We start from the raw sequence: 17777 nt of genomic DNA, 5'->3' as shown, positions 1-17777 counted from the left end.
TATTTTGGAAAGAGACTGCAGTGGGAATGCCTCAATCATAAGAAAACATGCCCCTCTGAGCATATTAGAGTCTGCAGGGCTGGTCAGAGAAATGAGTCACATTTGAGAAGGCTTGGTATCCTACAGAACTCTATCATTCACCGCCTCTTCTCTACAGCTTCATCAGCTTTCACCGGAGTCCTGCAAGGTCCTGGTCCCCTTTTCTCCAGACTTCCTTTACACTGTGCCATTTCTTAATACAGTCACCAAAAAGATCTTTCTAAACCACTAATCTAATCATACTCACCAGGTCTAAAATCCATGAGTGGCTCATTATCAAGTCAAGAAAAAAAAAATCTGAACTTTTCAACATGGCATATGAGGCCTTGCATTATCTGCCTCTGGACTCATCTTCCCAAAGTTCTTCCTAATACCCCGACTTAACTGCATTCCCTACCCCCCCATTACTTAATATGGCAGATTCTCAACCTCAGCACTATTAACATTTTAGGTCAGAAGATTCCTTCTTTGCTGGGGGTGGGAGGTGCGGTGAGGGGGGTTGCCCTTTGAATTGTAGGTGTTCAGCAGTATCTCTGGCTTTTACTCACTAAATGTCAGTAGCATGCCCCCGCCCCCAATCACGACAATACTAAATTTCTCCAGATACTGCCAATGGCCCCTAGAGGGTAAAATCACCCCAAACTGAGAACCACTGGCTTACATCCTTGCCTTTATATATGTTACTCTCTTACTAAAACAGCACCTACCTTTCCCCTTCACCCTGTCCTGAATTTCTTCACCTGGTAACTCCTGAACTTGAAATTTCAGCTCAGCTGTCCTCTTCACTTCCTCTCACTTCCAACAGGAGTAGCTGACCTTTTTCTGAGTACCCTCAGTACTCTGTGCTCAAGTCAATCACCGTCAAACAACATCAAACACCGCTGTAAGCGTCGTTTCCCTATCAGACTGCCTGCTCTGGGAGGGCAGGGCTGAGTCTCTGGCCACTGTACCTCCAGCACCTGGCACAATACAGCTATCAAAGCAGGTGCTCAAAAATGTGGAGTCAATAGGTGAAAAGTAAATACAAGTATTCTGAAATAATCATGGCAGTTAGAAAAACAGGCAAGCGGGGGAGGTAGAAGAAGGTAAAGGGGATAAATGGTGATGGAAGGAGACTTGACTTGGGTGGTGAACACACAATATACAGATGATGTATGACAGAACTGTACCTATAATTTTATTAACCAATGTCACCCCAATAAATTCAATTAAAAAACAAACAAACAAAAAACAGGTACATCACATAAGCAGTTCAGTTTAGTGCCCTCAGGTTTTAGAAAGATGTTAAAACCTCATGTTGTATCAGAGGTCATGTCCAATTTTTATGGAAAAATAAAGAGAGAAATTAAGAATTTGGGAGCTAACTCACAGCTTGTAAGTACCGGAAAGACAAGATGGGGCCGCTCAATGCCCCATAAGCATTTCTGTCTTCATAATCTCCTTCTTCAAGCAAGAATTGTTGGCCTTTAAAATGTTCTTTTTCATAGGCAACCCACCTAGAAATACAGAGGACACCAACTGAGCCATTCATGAGTAAAACTGTAGTCAAAAACGCAAGGAAAAAAATCATGATAAAGCACCCCGTTGCACATCACAGTGTTTTAAAAAGCAACATATTTGTTTTGTTACCATTTACAAAGACAAATGGTATACGCTCCATGGATCAATAATTTTTATAGTTTGCAGTCTCTCCCACCAAAAGGTCAACTGTTGCAGAATTACAACAAAGCAGTGCTCATTAATGCACGTGGTGTGGCCTGATACCACATCTCAAAATGGTTGAAGAACAGTTTACCAAGTAAAAAATAATGGAAAGCACAAATAGGCAATGAGACAAGTTACAAACCCACACTGAGATGCAAAGATAGTCACTCCTGTTGTACTGATGAAGCCCTCTGGAATGAGAGCATGATTACTATATTAAACATGCATTTAGATTTAGATCAAGGAGCCTCTCACCAGGCTTCAGCTCTAAAACACATCACACGGGGGTTTAGCAAAGAGAAACTGGGAAGTGTGACCGAGCTGGTATTAGCCTTGGTGGCCTTCATGCATGCAGAGGCTGTGGGCAAAGATGGGTCACAGTATGTGTTGACGAACTTAAACCCTCCCTTCGGCCACACTGTGCGACCAGAGTGGGACCCGCTCCCCTGGCACATGCCAAGGATGACTATTTTGGGCTCCTGGGTTGGGGACTTCTGAATTCTGGAGTTTGACAAACTGAAGCCTGGTAAGGTTACTACTGTTTGTTTCCTTTCTCCACCCCTACTCTAGCTGTGAAGATATAAAAATATTCCACAGGTTTCCATAGGGTGCAAAACTGCAGTAGCTGCTCAGCAATCATGAATCCTTCCTGGCTTTGTGCTGCAGGTGTGCGTACAGCAGGAGAAGGGGGCACATGAGTTGGAATAAACATGTCTTATACATCTTAATATATTTGTAATGTGTACAGAAACTAGCATTACTTTATTCTTAAGCTATTATGTGAAAATAAATCTTATAAGAACTTTCAAATTCTAAGCTTTCTTTTATATAAATGAGGCTACTCAAAACAAGCTTTTAATGCATTTGAATGGGAAAAAGAATAAAAGGTACAGAGGACCTTACTATTAAAGAAGAGATCAGTGAATTTTCATATAATGACAGTTGAAAATCTTCTGCCCAGTTTTTCTGAATAGATTTAATTAAGATTCAATGTATATATCCATCTGAGATATTAAAATGTAGATGTTATCTGAGAAAAATTAAGAAACATCAACCTCACTTTCCCCAGATCCTTCAAGATGGGAGAGAGATGAGGAAGAGCCCTCATATACCACATATAAGCAGCTGACAAAAGTGAAAAATGGTAGAAATGCAGAAAAAATAATGAAGTTGGCTGTTTATCTCTCAATGGGGACATCACATTTTTCTCTGCAGTTGCCATATAAAAATGATAGTGTGTACATTGTATTGTAAGTCATAATATTTTGAGATTTTAATAAAATAATTATAGGAAAGAACAATGACAATCACAATCTAGTTAATGGGAAAAATATTTGGATCCCAGAGGGAAGAAAAGGCAAAAATATTTAGCAAAGGATTAACAAGAAGCATGTGTGTTCACAAATCAGAGGACACCACAAATAAATACAACACAATAGAAATGTGTTTGTCCAAGGCATATTTGTTCTTCAAGCCCTTAATAAAAATTTAAAATTCAAAAATAATTACAAAATAAAATTGAAAGAAAAAATAAATGTATTTTTTATGAAAATATATTTACCAAAACAAACAAACAAAAAGATGATTACCAAAATGTCAGACTAATTATGGATATGATCCACCTATCCAGCATATTGCATAGTCTCTCATAATTCCAATTTGGTTGGTATGGCCATCGCTTGATTTTTTTTTGCTGGAAATAGCAAATTCTAAGTCTCTAAAATATAGATGCTTGAGTGATCTTATATATAAGTCATTTAATTTCTATGAATAAAGTATTTTAATAGCATCTTTTGCTAGAGTATCCTGAATAAGTTATACAATGTTAGCACAAGTATCAAGAGGTACCAAGGCTTAAATTAAAACAAACCAACATTCCAAATAGACCGACATATCAACAGAGAGACTAACGGAAAGTATCTGGAGGGATCAGTACTGGGTTGACAATGGTGAATAAGCTATGAAAGCTGCTTCTCCCTGGTTTTACCTGCCAGGATACAAATACAGAAGTCGGGCCACAGATTTCCTGGGGCTCCTGCCCCAGTAACTGCTGACTGAGACTGAGTTAGCACAATGATGGCTACAATGGGTTTATACTTAGGAGCTCTTTGGGGGCTTCCAAATGCAGTTCAGGGCCACAGGTTAACGATATCAAAATGCCTTACTTTGAAACAGACAACCAGGCTACTTCTTTAATGGGGGAGGGCTCACTGTCAATGTCCTCAGCACAGAGTCAACTAAGAGCCATAGAAGAGATTTTTTTATTTTGTGTTGTGTTGACCCTATAAAATCAGAGTGTATAAGGAAGCTATAGGACAGAATATTCACTAAAAATACTTTAAGCCTGGCCAGTGTGGCTCAGTGGTTGAGCGTCAACCTATGAACCAGGAGGTCACGGTTTGATTCCCAGTCAGGGCACATGCCCAGTTGTGGGCTCAATTCCCAGTATGGGCATGCAGGAGGCAGCCAATCAATGATTCTCTCTCATCATTGATGTTTCAATCTTTCTCTCCCTTTCCCTTCCTCTCTGAAATCAATAAAAATATATCAATAAAAATATTTAAAACAAACAAAAAACTAGGGCTCTCATCCATGCTCATAATCTTTAAGAAAATAATTTTATTTGCAATTCTTATTTCTGTATTGTGATTAGTAATACTAAGTGCTGAAGTTTTGGAAACTATTTTCTATTTAATCTACCTCAAAATCTGTAATGCCAAGCGTTCACAGGAGGCTACTAGTAGCTAATATTTTTTATTTCCCATATTATCAAAGGAATTTATATCTTCAGACTAAGGCAGGTGGTTTTTGCTCTGATTAGCACATTTTCTGTACTGACCTTCATAAATAGACTAAATCAACTATTGAAAATATGACACTCACACTCCACCGATGACACGAATAGATCCAATTCCATGAAATTCCTCATCATTTTTTAAAAAATTAGGGACAGAATCTATATGTTCACTAAACTTTTTGGCTTGTCCATGGAAGTGAGGTTTTTCATAAATAATAACCTGAAAAATATGAAAGGAAAGTACTTAACATGCTCATATTTTAGAATAGATACACGTTAAAGACAACACCATGAATAAGGATCATGGTCTGTTTTTTCATTAATATATACTTACACTAGAGCACAGTGTCTGACAGTCACAAGGCATAAATGAGTCTTTAGCATCACAATGATAAAATATCTTAATAGTATACTTCTCTTATATTAATATACTCAAGTCTGATCACATTGTTCTGGTTATCCAAATCCTATGACCCTCTCATAGGAAAAACTCTCTTATAACTGGTTCTTGAATTGTCTTCCTAAGTTTATCCCTGTGATTAGAATTTAATACAAACCTTCCTTATACTTATGGAATGTCCCCTGTAAGAAATAAAAGCTCTCTTGAGGTTCCAGGGCATAATAATAAATTATCTATGGATTTGAGAAAACATGCTGTTTCTTATAACGGTGCTTCTATGGTTGTTACTATTTAACAAGAAGAAAGAGACAGGCAAATTCTTGAGTCTAAGTAGGAAACTTCCTAAAAATAAAAAATGATTGAAAAGTTATAGTATTTTTACTCCATGGTTGATTTAAATTAGGGGGGAGGAGGTAAGTGTAGAAGGAAATAAATTTGCAGCATTTCATTTACTTCAAATTTGGATTAGTACAAGTATCTTTTCCCCACCATTTTGATGCTCTTTATTCTCAAGTATGAGCTGCTCTTAGTATGTGGAAGTGATAACAGCGCTAGTCTACCCACATACTAGCACTCGGTCCTATTTGTGGCTAATGGCACAATCTGTGCACAACTGGCAACACATGGCCTTGGCCAATAAGATCCCATGCTCAAACACAGCGAACCAGCAAGTGATAGCTCTTATTATTTTCTTTTTTATAAATCTTTATTGCTGACAGTATTACATATGTCCCCTTTGTATTCCCCTTTGCCCTCTCCTCCCCTCAAAGCCTTTACCACCCTATCGTCCTGTCTATGGGTTATGCATAGCTCTTTTTTAAAAAACTGATAAAATTATACAGACTGAAGTAAATATGTAGCACTGCTCCTGCAGTTTTCTACCTGTTAATTCTTCACCAGGTGCTGTATTGGAAGAAATGAAGTTTTATTTGGGTTTAATACATATGCCGAACACAACCAAAATAAGAAAGAAGCGATAATCCTTTGATGAGTAAGCCATAACTGACATCTAGCACCTTGAAAACTGTGGCTGTCTATGACAGCCATTCCATTCATACACCTCTACAACCTGTCAGACTGCAATGTCCAAGGCAGACCCAGCCTGCTGCACCGAAGTTCTGATTCAGCAAGCAAGGAGACTAAGACAGGAGCTACTCAGGGCGTGTCCCAGCTAATTCTGCATCTACTAGGTCCCTGGTTTGAAACTTTAGTTATAAGTTAGAATCACTGGGGAAGCTCTGCAAAATATGACCACACCCAGGACCAAGCCAGTACCTTTGTGAGTGGAACCCAGGCATAAGTATTTTTTTTTAAACTCAGATATGAGTGATTCCATCGTACAGCCAAAATGTATTAGACACACTCAGATATTGAGTTCCAAAAGACTCCATCTAGAGAGAATGGTAGTCAATTCCACAAATTAGGAAGCCCCCAAATGGGAGGTTTGGATGCTGTGTGTCAGTTTGGAGGAAAGGAGAATGGATCAATCGCTGCCCACCCCTGCCCCTGGAGGTGCCGTGCCCTCATTACACAGAGGCTGTTGGCAGCTTTTCTCACTGCACTTTTATCTTCTGACCTCTCCTTAGACACATTTTATAATTCTATTTCTTCCTTTCTTTCCCAAAATGTGCTTAATCATGGCACCGCTACCACTCTAGTTTTCATCGCCTCTATCCTTCCCTTTAAATACTCATGATTTAAAAACTGCCGTCTACCTGACAGAGCTATCTACACCTTCTAACCATCCTGGATCTCCTTGAGCATCACCCCAAATGCCTGCTAGGTATCTCCACCTGAATATCTAGCTGCGACCTATACCCCACCCCAAACAAAAATCAAACTTACCACCTTTTCACCTGTCAGTAGGTGCTTATTGGGTTTGGGTTTTCAATACAGACCTGGGCTTTCGTGCAGTCACTTCCCCCCACCCCAACATTCACTGATAACATATATTCAGGTAACTGTTTTCAATTTTAACAGTTCAAATTACACAAAAAAATAATACTCAATCTTTTTTAGCCTACTACAACAGCCTGTTCCAAACTTACCTTTAAGTTCATGGGCATTTCCACTTTTAGTCCACCCTTAAGATAATAAGAAATTTTAATGTTAAATATATAAACATTTAAAACATTTGAAAGTAACTATGTGACATACATGTATAGGTTATATAAAAATCTGATTAGTGAAGACTATGTAACAATTAAATTTAAGTTGTGATAAATTTAAAATTTTAAGAACAGAACTCTATAATAGTTAAAATCAAGCCAGACTTCTCTACATCAATGTAGATGGGGCAGGAGATATTAGAAGATACTTTCCAGCTTGGCCAGTGTTGCTCAGTGGTTGAGCAATGACCTATGAACCAGGATGTCATGGTTTGATTCCCAGTCAGGGCACATACTTGGGTTGTGGGCTCAATCCCCAGTGTGGGGCGTGCAGGAGGCAGCCAGTCAGTGATTCTCTCTCATCATTGATGTTTCTCTTTCTCTCTCTCTCTCTCTCTCTCTCTCTCTCTCTCTCTCTCTCCCCCTTCCTCTCTGAGATTAAAAAAACATATGTATTATACTTTCCAGATTACAACAACAAGGAAGAAAACAGAACTTCAGTCCTAAGCACACATGAGTAATTAAAGATTTAATCCCAAGTCCAAAAATAAGAGTGGAATTGTTAGATTTAAAAACCTCATTTGGCAGAAGAGATTTCTAAAGCACTTATTACTAAAAGTCTTCTCTACAATTGCTTGGGCTTTTAAATTAGAGAGAGCACTTCCTCTTCCACGTTCTGTCAATACTTTTTATCATATTTAATGTCTTTTGGGCTTCAAGGTTGTAGAGCAAGCATGTCAAACTCATGGTCTACGGGCCACATGCCTTGTTTATTTGGCCCGTGTTAGCCTCTGAGTTTGAAATGCTTGTTGTAGAGCATAAAAAGTACCTTTCTTCTCACAAAAAAACTAATTCTATAATCTACTTGTTTCGAATGCTGTCCCACATTAAAATATTTCTTAAAATTTCTTAGTTTGTTCTTAATTTTTTTTAAAATATATTTTATTGATTTTTTACAGAGAGGAAGGGAGAGAGAGATAGTTAGAAACATCGATGAGAGAGAAACATCGACCAGCTGCCTCCTGCACATCTCCTACTGGGGATGTGCCCGCAACCCAGGTACATGCCCTTGACCGGAATCGAACCCGGGACCTTTCAGTCCGCAGGCTGACGCTCTATCCACTGAGCCAAACCGGTCTCGGCAGTTTGTTCTTAATTTTTAAAAAAGGCACAAAACCACCAAATATGCCTTTATCACACAGGTAACATTTAATTAATACTTTGCACCTCAAATAAAAATGTGTGCAAGAAAATAAACACTGAAGGTACTTATCTTTAAGAAAGCCACCACTGAAAGACTGCCCATTTACTACTAATGCTGAGCTTAGCATGCATTACTACAATTGAAGAGTATAATCTATTAGTAATTTATAATAAGCATAAAAAAGAAAATTCAAAACTTTATTAAATAGTAAAAAATTTCACAGAACATTTATAAAGAAATTGCATGCACTGTTATAAACTTAGCACAAAATAAATTAGACATTTGTCTTCTGGGGAAAAAATTAAAATTTCTCACATGGATATTCTCTACAATATAAAGAAACAAAAACAATGAATTCATAGTTTGTTAATTCAGTAGTATTCACATTCATTTCTCAGGACTGACATGCATGAGCAATCATCAGAGCTATTTAATTTTGGATTCATGGGTATTTGGAAAAATGTTTCCTTTTACATTTGCTTACCATTTGAAGTGGATGCAATGATTTCATTTCTGCTGCAGAAATCTCAAAGAGTCCATGGCCCTCCTCCAAAATTGTAGCTTGCCCCTTAAAATTAATATCTGGGTAGGCAAGCCAACTACAAAGAAAGGAATGACTGGTTAAAGTATAACAGGAATACCTTCGTCTGGTTCTGTAAAAGTTAAAAGGGCTATGTAAAAACAAAACAAAAATCTATCATGGAATTATGCTAATAAACTCACTCAAAGTGACTGTGCCAACAAGAAACAACAAGTTAACATGCTATTAAGTACTTACATTCAAACATTACGGATCCTGTAATAAGTCTATCATATGTTTTCCAAGCATTAAAAACTCCCAATACTTCAAGTCAAGCAGAATATAAGTGAAGTATCAATTGCATACCACCATGTTCCATTCTTTTGAAAACTGGAGCAATCAGAGGTAGGGATTCCACTAGGCATCTTACAACTTTGACCTACATTTTTAGAATCAGTTATCAGTTCTACTGGCTGCCTTAGGAGCAGTATGTGAATAAGATTCCCCAAAGACTCATCTAGCTTCCACCTAAATTTGATAATTACAGATATTGCTCATGGATAGGGTTAATTCCTGGGTCTGCCCAAGAGTTCTAATCCATGGTTGGGGAAGATGAAGAAAGACGTCCTACAATGACCCCAAAATTCTACAGCACCATCGTCAAAGCAGATGAAAACAGTGAATGAAACAAGAGAGATCCATGTTGAACCAGGCATCACAGCATCTTTGAATTAAGACTAAACTCAGACCCATACTCCTGAAGATACCTTTGGAATCAGAAACGCCTAGCCTGAGCCCAACCCCTTAATTGCCTTATTTATAACATGAGCACAGCTCCACCTGCCTTGAAGGCATAGAGGAGTAATAAACAAAAAGGCACCATGTCCCTGGCACTGCAGAGGCACTCAGCAACTACTAGCACTGAGACGCTCCAGAAATAGTTTAGGCTGCAGAATTTTAGGCCAGGGACACACTTTTATTTCTAAGTCCTAAAATTTGGTGGAGAAAAAGAGATGGATGCATCGATGATCGAGAATGGTGTGTGAGACCGTATATGCTCCTGTGAGCCATACAGCAAAGACTTAATGGGAGCCAATGAGAGAGAATCTGTTTCGTCCCTGCAGCAGTCTTTCTTAGGTACCCAGGGGCACAAAGGAAATGAACTTACACTTCAGAAACACGTGTGTCACTTACTGAAGTATGAAACAAAAAGTTAACTTTGGTGGCCATCACTCACTGAAATAAAGAGAAACGGATACGTACACTCCCGACTTCACAGTGAAGGACGTGTATTTGGGGATATCCAGCTCTTCTAAGTTAGGGACCGCTCGCTGTATGCAGACAGGACAACATGGTGGGTCAGACTGCAGGCAAAGTTCTATCTCTGGAATACTGCAATCCTGGGAAAAAAATTGGTTTTGAAATCATCTAAGAAACACACAGTCCAGTGTTCTCAGCACCCTGGACATGCAGTTACAACTATTCTCATTGCTCAGTTAAATTTCTTCACAGGGCAACATGAAAGAAATACTGTTTCCCTATTTTAGTTTTTTAAAATAAATTTTTCATCTTGAAAAAAAAATTTTCTTTTACATTTTTCAATTACAGTTTATATTCAATATTATTTTATATTAGTTTCAGTGTATAGCATAGTGGATAGACATTTATATAATTTATGAAGTGACCCCCCCAATAAGTCTAGAAGCCACCTGGCACCATACATAGTTATTACAATATTTTTTATTATATTCCCTATGTTGTACTTTACATCTCCATGACTATTCTGTAACTGCCAATTTGTCCTCCCCAATCCCTTCACTTTTTCACCCATCTTCCCAACCCCCTCCTATCTGCCAACCAATACATTTTTCTAAGAAGTTATGCTGATATGATGAAAATTATAAATATTAGTGATTGAAAAAGTATTACTCCAATATTTTCTGCTTTGTTTGTAGAAGTCTTGTTCCATGAAGCATGCTCAGAGTTACCAAACTATCTGAGTGCCAAACACCTGTAAGCCTTCCTTCTTAGAAGCACAACAGAGCCACAGGGAGGAAAGGTTAAGTAAAAGCTGATCTCATGAGCAACATTAAAAAATAAATAGCAAAGAGGTACTACACCCTCAGTGTGTTATCTAATTTACATTGACAAAAGAAGTAGAAATTAGAGATGAGGGTAAAGGAAATCTGTTTTTCTACTTGTGGCATTTTATTTTCTTTAGTACAAGTTGACTTGAAGAAGAAAGGCATTATGAAATTTGACCTACATTCCGGCACACATCCACTGTCACCATGTCCTGTCAGACCTTCCTTAAAATTTCACTTGTGTTTATCTCTTATCTATTCCCACGTTCAAAGTCCTTCATCAAGGCCAAGACTTTGATTATGGGGCTATACCACCAGTCAAGTGCCAGCCACTCTTCATACAGCTGGGCTTGTTAGAACACCACTTTCCTCATGACACTCCTTGACTCAAGACCCAAGCACATCAAATTTATATTGGTTTCCCTTTCTATAACACGGTACCAACCTAGCAATCTATACTAATCTCCATAACTCTTCGGTCATACTGGTCTCCATGCTCTCTTCACTCCCTCTCTGGCCTCTTTATGCTTTGTAAATGTTTCCCCCATTGAAATTACAGAGATAGTCCTCTGTACTCTTACTTATGAAAATCCTATTTAATAATAGACAAACATGGTAATTGACTTTACCTTCCCTACACCTCCCATTGGCTAATCAGTGCGATATGCAAATTAACCACCAATAAAGATGGCGGCTAATTTGCATACTGCAGGCAGGGTGGGACAGCGCCATCCCGCCTGCCCTGCCCCCATCCAGGCCTGCTATCTGTGACCTGGGGTGGCAGGCGTCCCGTGTGCGACCCGACCCGGGGCGGCTGGGCAGGGCAGCAGCGATCGGCTGGCCCGCCCGGGCATCCTGTGTGCGACCGACCCAGGGTGGCGGGGCGGGACAGCGTGGCTCCTCTGTCACCCCAGCTTCCTCATCACAGCTCCCTTGAGGTCCTAAGCCTTTAGTCAGACATCCCCCGAGGGTTCCCTGGCTGCCAGAAGGATGTCTGACTGCAAGCTTAGGCCTGATCCCCCAGGGAGTGGGCCTAAGTTGACGGGTGGACATCCCCCAAGGGGTTCTGGACTGCAAATGGGCGCAGGCCGGGCTGAGGGACCCCCCCGAGAGCACAAATTTTTTCCACCAGGCCTCTAGTCTTTAAATAGTCAAGTTCTAAGTAAAAAATGACCTCAACTTTTCTTAGGGAATCAAAACCACAATTATTTTCCTTTCCTGAAAGTACAGATGTGCTTCTTTCTTTCTTTTTTTAAAATATATTTTATTGATTTTTTTACAGAGAGGAAAGGAGAGAGATAGAGAGTTAGAAACATCGATGAGAGAGAAATATCGATCAGCTGCCTCCTGCACATCTCCCACTGGGGATGTGCCCGCAACCCAGGTACATGCCCTTGACCGGAATCGAACCTGGGACCTTACAGTTCGCAGGCCGACACTCTATCCACTGAGCCAAACCGGTTTCGGCCAGATGTGCTTCTTTCTGAACACACAGTCTATCTCAGTAGGCGTGGGTGTTTTATTCTATGATTTAAGTTTCAGCAGCAAAATCCTCATCTAGGTCATCATGAAATTCAAATGATGACTATCCTATCTAATAAAAGAGAAACATAGTAATTAGCTGTAACTCCACTACCCTTCCCATTGGCTAATCAGGGCGATATGCAAATTAACTGCCAGCCAAGATGGCGGCCGGCAGCCAGGCAGCTTGAAGCGAACATGAGGCTTGCTTGCTTCAGTGACGGAGGACTCCAACATTCCCTGCCTGCCGCTGCAGGCCTCTGAGCTTGAAGTTTGAAACATTGTTACAAATATAGAAGCTAAACAAAACCCCAGAAACCTGCTTTCAGCCAGCCAGGATCTTAGAGCTGGAGTTTAAACAGTGTTTCGATTATAGAACCCAAACAAACCAGATACCTGCTTTCAGCAGCAGAGGCCTCAGAGCTGGAGCCAAGCCTCAGAGCAAAGCTGGCCCAGAATAAAAAAGAAAAAGAAAAAAAAGAGCGGTTGGGAGCTTCAGTCACCCGCCAGCCTGAAAACGGCCCTCAGCCCCTCACCCAGACTGGCCAGGCACCCCAGTGGGGACCCCCACCCTGATCCAGGACACCCTTCAGGGCAAACCAGCCAGCCCCGACCCGTGCACCAGGCCTCTATCCTATATAGTAAAAGGGTAATATGCCACCCAGCACCTGGATCAGCGTGACAGGGGGCAGCGCCCAAACCCCCTGATCGCCCTGCGGCTCTGTGTGTGACAGGGGGCAGGGCCACAACCTCCCTTTCCGCCATGCTTTGTTTGTGACAGGGGAAGGTGCCCCAACCCCCTGATCAGCCCTGCTCTGTGCATGACAGGGGGGAGCTCCCTAACCCCCTGATGGGCCCTGCTCTGTGCGTGATAGGGGTAGAGCCAGAACCTGCTCCATTGGCCCTGCCTGAGTGTGACAGAGTGTGGCGACCCAACCCCCTGATCCGCCCTGCTCTGTGTATGACAGGGGGCGGTGCCCAAATTCCCCTATTGGCCCTACTCTGTGAGTGAAGGGGGGAAGTTGCTCAACCCCCGGATTGGCCCTGCTCTGTGCATGACAGGGGGAGCTCCTAACCCCTGATGGGCCCTGCTCTGTGCGTGATAGGGGGCAGCGCCACAACCCCCCAATCGGCCCTACCCTGAGCGTGACTAGAGGTGGCATCGCAACCTCCCGATCTGCCCTGCTCTGTGCATGACAGGGGGCGGCGCCCCAACTCCCCAATCAGCCCTGCTCTGAACCTGACCAGGGGCTGCACCTAGGGATTGGGCCTGCCCTCTGCCACCCGGGAGCAGGCCTAAGCCAGCAGGTCATTATCTCCCGAGGGGTCCCAGACTGCGAGAGGGCACAGGCCGGGCTGAGGGACTCCCTCTCCCCCCCAAGTGCACACATTTTTGTGCACTGGGCCTCTAGTACTTTAATAAAATAGGTAAATGCAGTTAACAATCAGAGGTGACACTTACTGGACTGAACAATTGTATTTTTTATCACAATCAATTTTGCAATTTTAAAACTGTAAATTTCTAATTTTTTAACCTTTCTCCAAACTGAGTTCTCTTATTAATCATTATTAATAATTCTCCCTATGTAAAAGCAAGCAAATTGATACATTTTATTTTCAGAAAGTTAGTTCTAAAATGCAATACAGTAAAAAGCCATTACCTAAAACATTCTTTAAAGTATAAAAAATTATTTCATTCTAAAGTTTCTTTTCAAAAACAGCCAGAAATGTCCACAATAGTCACCTGTCAATCTTCAATGCTCTTTTGTTTGCTGTGAATAATAGAGTTCTAGGAACAGAACTGTGCCATACTCATGTTCCCCTGGGGTTTGAGGGGCAGGAACAGAGCATAGCACTAAGTGTCTCACACAAACAAGCTTCCTCTGCATTGTGTTGTACAAACAATGTTTGGGTGGTGCACTTTAAAAGGGAAAAAGCTAGGAGGCATTCAAGTCGGCCACAACACAGAAGGAAACAGCATAATGGAACATGCATGACAATGGCTAAAAAAATGAAAAAATAAACAAAAATAAGAATGCTTAAACTCTCAACTGTCTTTAATAGAGGATCAATTTTTTTTCTCCAGTTGATTAAAAAATATTTCACTAAGTTCTAGCTTCTTCATGGTTTCTACTCAAGAAATAAAGTCTTTTGCAAGACTTGCATAATTCTAGATGGTCAAAGGTAGTAAACACTAGCGACGGAAGGGTGCTTTATAGTAGCCTAGCAACAATAAACAGTTTACTCTCAGTAAAGAAACATTTATATGGCTTCCTTCCAGACTTTTCTAGCCATGATATACTTTACAAATATATTTTGGTGAAATTTGCCAGCTTAGACTATTAAAGCAATTAGTTGGAAGGGAGAAAAAACTGCAGGATAGAAAAAGAGTGGGAATGAATTGCAGTTTAAAAAAGAACAGTAAGAAAATCTATTTGTCTCCACCTCACATAAATACTTCAGTCACTGACCTAACATCTCTCCCTCTTGGTTCATTAATGAGGACACAACCTATGTAACTTCTGACCATAAGAAAAATGTCATTCCTTAAAAAAAATTAAATGCATGGTAAACATAAACACAGTATAATTTGCAATATTCATATCCTCTATTTGAGAAAAGAAAGCACTTGACACAAGACTCACTGCGCTGCTATCCCACCCCCAGTTATTTTCACTGGGGCAGAGATGAGCTAGAGCAGATTCCACAATAATGGATGGCACCTGATCTATTCACAGCAAAGTGAAAAACACCATTGGAAGTATTATCTTTAAAGTTTTGACTAGTCCGAGTACAGCATCTAAAAGATGACGAAACAAGGTAAGTTGGCGTAGGCCTCGGTGAATTTGGAATGGCCACCATGAAGCAAAGTTATCCATAACCAGCATTTTGACACTTTTGGAGAAAGGAAGCAGTTTGATGCTCAATTCTTACTTTGTTAAATACTTAGAACAATGCTAATGCCTTTTCCATTCAATGCTCAATAGTTTTATTTTCCTTCCTCACTGAAAGTTGCTAGCCTGTTCAAGATATGTGGGCACTAACACTGCAATTTAAATAAGATTCCAAGAACAAACAATGGAAGAAGGAAAAAAATGCAAGCATGACTTATTCTTTCTTATAATATATTCTAAGCAAATGACAGATGTGCAAATACCGCTTTATAGACATTCTTAACAGACTGTTTCTTTTGTTTGATTTTATTATTGTTTGATTGGGTGGAGTGGGTTAGGAGGTAGCTGCTTTCAACATCTTATTCATCTTTCTTTCCTCACCAGGCCTGGCATGGTGCCTGACACTCACAAGGAGGGCACAAAACCATGTTATTTAAATCTTGGACGATTCCACCTACAAACTAATTATTCATTCAAGGAATTTCTAGTGAGTCAGCCAATTAAGCGAGCCCTATAGAGAAACACTGTCCTTTATGCCAGACCATTGATCTCCTTGCAGCACCAAAAAAACCCTGCCAGGACTCCCTCGCGTTTCCTCCGCTGCCCAACTCCTGTTTATTCTCTCAAGATTCCAATCTGGTGCCACCCCCTCCAGGCAGGTGTCTCTGCTTTGTGCGTCCTTAGGCCTTGCAGATAACTTCTTACATCATGTGGTCGTGTGACTCCACTGTCTCTCCCTAGACGTTGAATAACCTGAAGCACGAGACTGTATCTCACTTGTTTTTCTATTCCCAATACCCATCACAGTACTGGGTCCAAAAGCAGACACAGATATTTGTAGACACAGGTTTGTTATAGTTTTGCAGAAAGTATTACACATAATACATGCAGACACCCCTTTATGATAATATGAGTTTTTCTGTATGCTATCTACAATTATCAAGAATTTAATAACATCAATTCATATCATCATAATTTTCCATTTTACGCATATAAAAGAAATCTTCATAATTTGAAAAAAAAAGTCTTTTGAGTACCATAGGAGTAATTAAACTAAATCATGTGCTATGTTACCACTGAAGGAACTTTAAGAAACATGGAGCTTGCTTCCCTTATCTGACATCTGACATTATCACTAATTCACTCCTCAAACCACCACAGGGCTACCCACAAAATGTGTTTTATACGGAAAGACTTCTCATCTTAGTATGAAATAACATTTTCTAAACAGAAAATAAAAATAGGCAATGCACCTTCTATTCCTCTCCCCATTCCTTCCTTCTCCTAACACTCCCTTTATTTCTCTCCTTCTCCTTCTCTCTTGCTCTCTTTCTCTCTCAGAACTACACAAAGGAGAAGAAATCTATACTAAAAAAAAGATATTTGGAAATATCAATTATTTTCCTAAAGATGCCTGATGATATATTTCTACTGCTTTAAAAAAAACTATATAAAAGCCTAAGCGACCGAACGACCAGTCAGCTGGTTGCTATGACATGCACTGACCACCAGGGGGTAGACGCTCAATGCAGGAGTTGCCCCATGGTGGTCAGTGTGCTCCCACAGCCAATCTCCCGTGGCTGGCCAACCTCCCACAGTCCCTCCTGCCAGCCAACTGCCTGTGGTCCCTCCGCCCAGCAGTCCAGCCCCCCGCCCCCGCCCCAACCAGCCCTGATCACTGGCTAAGCCAAGGACCCCAACCATGCACGAATTTGTGCACTGGGCCTCTAGTATATATATAATGTCATGTATGATTTTATGGCCCAGCTTACCATTAATACTTTAAATTAGCATTCACTTAATATGTATAATATGAAATATTATAATTAATACTAGAGGCCCAGTGCACAAAATTCGTGCACTTGGCGGGGGGAGGGTCCCTCAGCCTGGCCTGTGCCCTCTCACAGTCTGGGAACCCCACGATCGATCACTCCAAAAAGGTAGGCCCCACCCACCCGGCTGGGCTCCTCAATGGATTGCCTCTGCAGAGGGAGGCCCCGCCCACTTGATGCAGCCCACTGGTCGGTGGCCTGGGCCTCCCTTTGTAGGGTGATCATAGAGCGATGGCCGGCCCCCTGACCAATCGCATCGCACCCGCCTTGGCTGGCCTGGTGCTAGTGGGTGTCATAGTGTGGTCATCCGGAAGGTCATTTGGACAGTCATTCTGCTGTTCGGTTGTTCGGTCGATTTGCATATTACGTTTTTACTATTATAGATAACAAAGATCAATGAAATTAGCACCAATTATGGCAACCATTTCTAAACATTGCTAGGCCAAAGTACAGCTTTACTACGTGACAAACAAAACAAAATAAAAAATAGAAGAAATCAACAGTTCTCTTACCTTTATAACACGTTTGATAGAACCCAATACAAAGTTTCTCTGTGGATGCATTCTGTTCTGAAGGATCCAGTCACGATTTAATACCTTTTCTCCTTCTTCTAACACACATTTCTGACCTTGGAAATGTGGTTTCTCATATAAAATCCAGCTGAAAAACATAAA

At 40.7% G+C, this 17777-nt stretch overlaps 1 protein-coding gene across 3 annotated transcripts in view; it reads right to left on the bottom strand.

The window, feature by feature from the left end:
- Positions 1 to 17777, bottom strand: part of CRYBG3 (crystallin beta-gamma domain containing 3) — a 128535-nt gene that overhangs the window by 54055 nt on the left and 56703 nt on the right. For 2 of the 3 annotated variants that reach the window (XM_014464002.2, XM_006098357.3), the window contains exons 7-12: positions 17616 to 17763; positions 10036 to 10172; positions 8737 to 8851; positions 6989 to 7024; positions 4627 to 4760; positions 1409 to 1535 (exon numbers count right to left, since the gene is read on the bottom strand). In XM_014464002.2, coding sequence (XP_014319488.1) covers positions 1409 to 1535; positions 4627 to 4760; positions 6989 to 7024; positions 8737 to 8851; positions 10036 to 10172; positions 17616 to 17763 — 697 coding nt within the window. Of the gene's footprint in view, positions 1 to 1408; positions 1536 to 4626; positions 4761 to 5697; positions 5844 to 6988; positions 7025 to 8736; positions 8852 to 10035; positions 10173 to 17615; positions 17764 to 17777 lie in introns of those variants that run through there. The other variant, XM_023762098.1, reaches the window with a different exon arrangement.

Source organism: Myotis lucifugus, unplaced genomic scaffold, assembly GCF_000147115.1.
Source record: "Myotis lucifugus unplaced genomic scaffold, Myoluc2.0 scaffold_231, whole genome shotgun sequence".
NCBI lineage: Eukaryota > Metazoa > Chordata > Mammalia > Chiroptera > Vespertilionidae > Myotis > Myotis lucifugus.
Note: the sequence above shows the minus strand (reverse complement) of the source record. Positions and strands in the feature narration are given on the sequence as shown.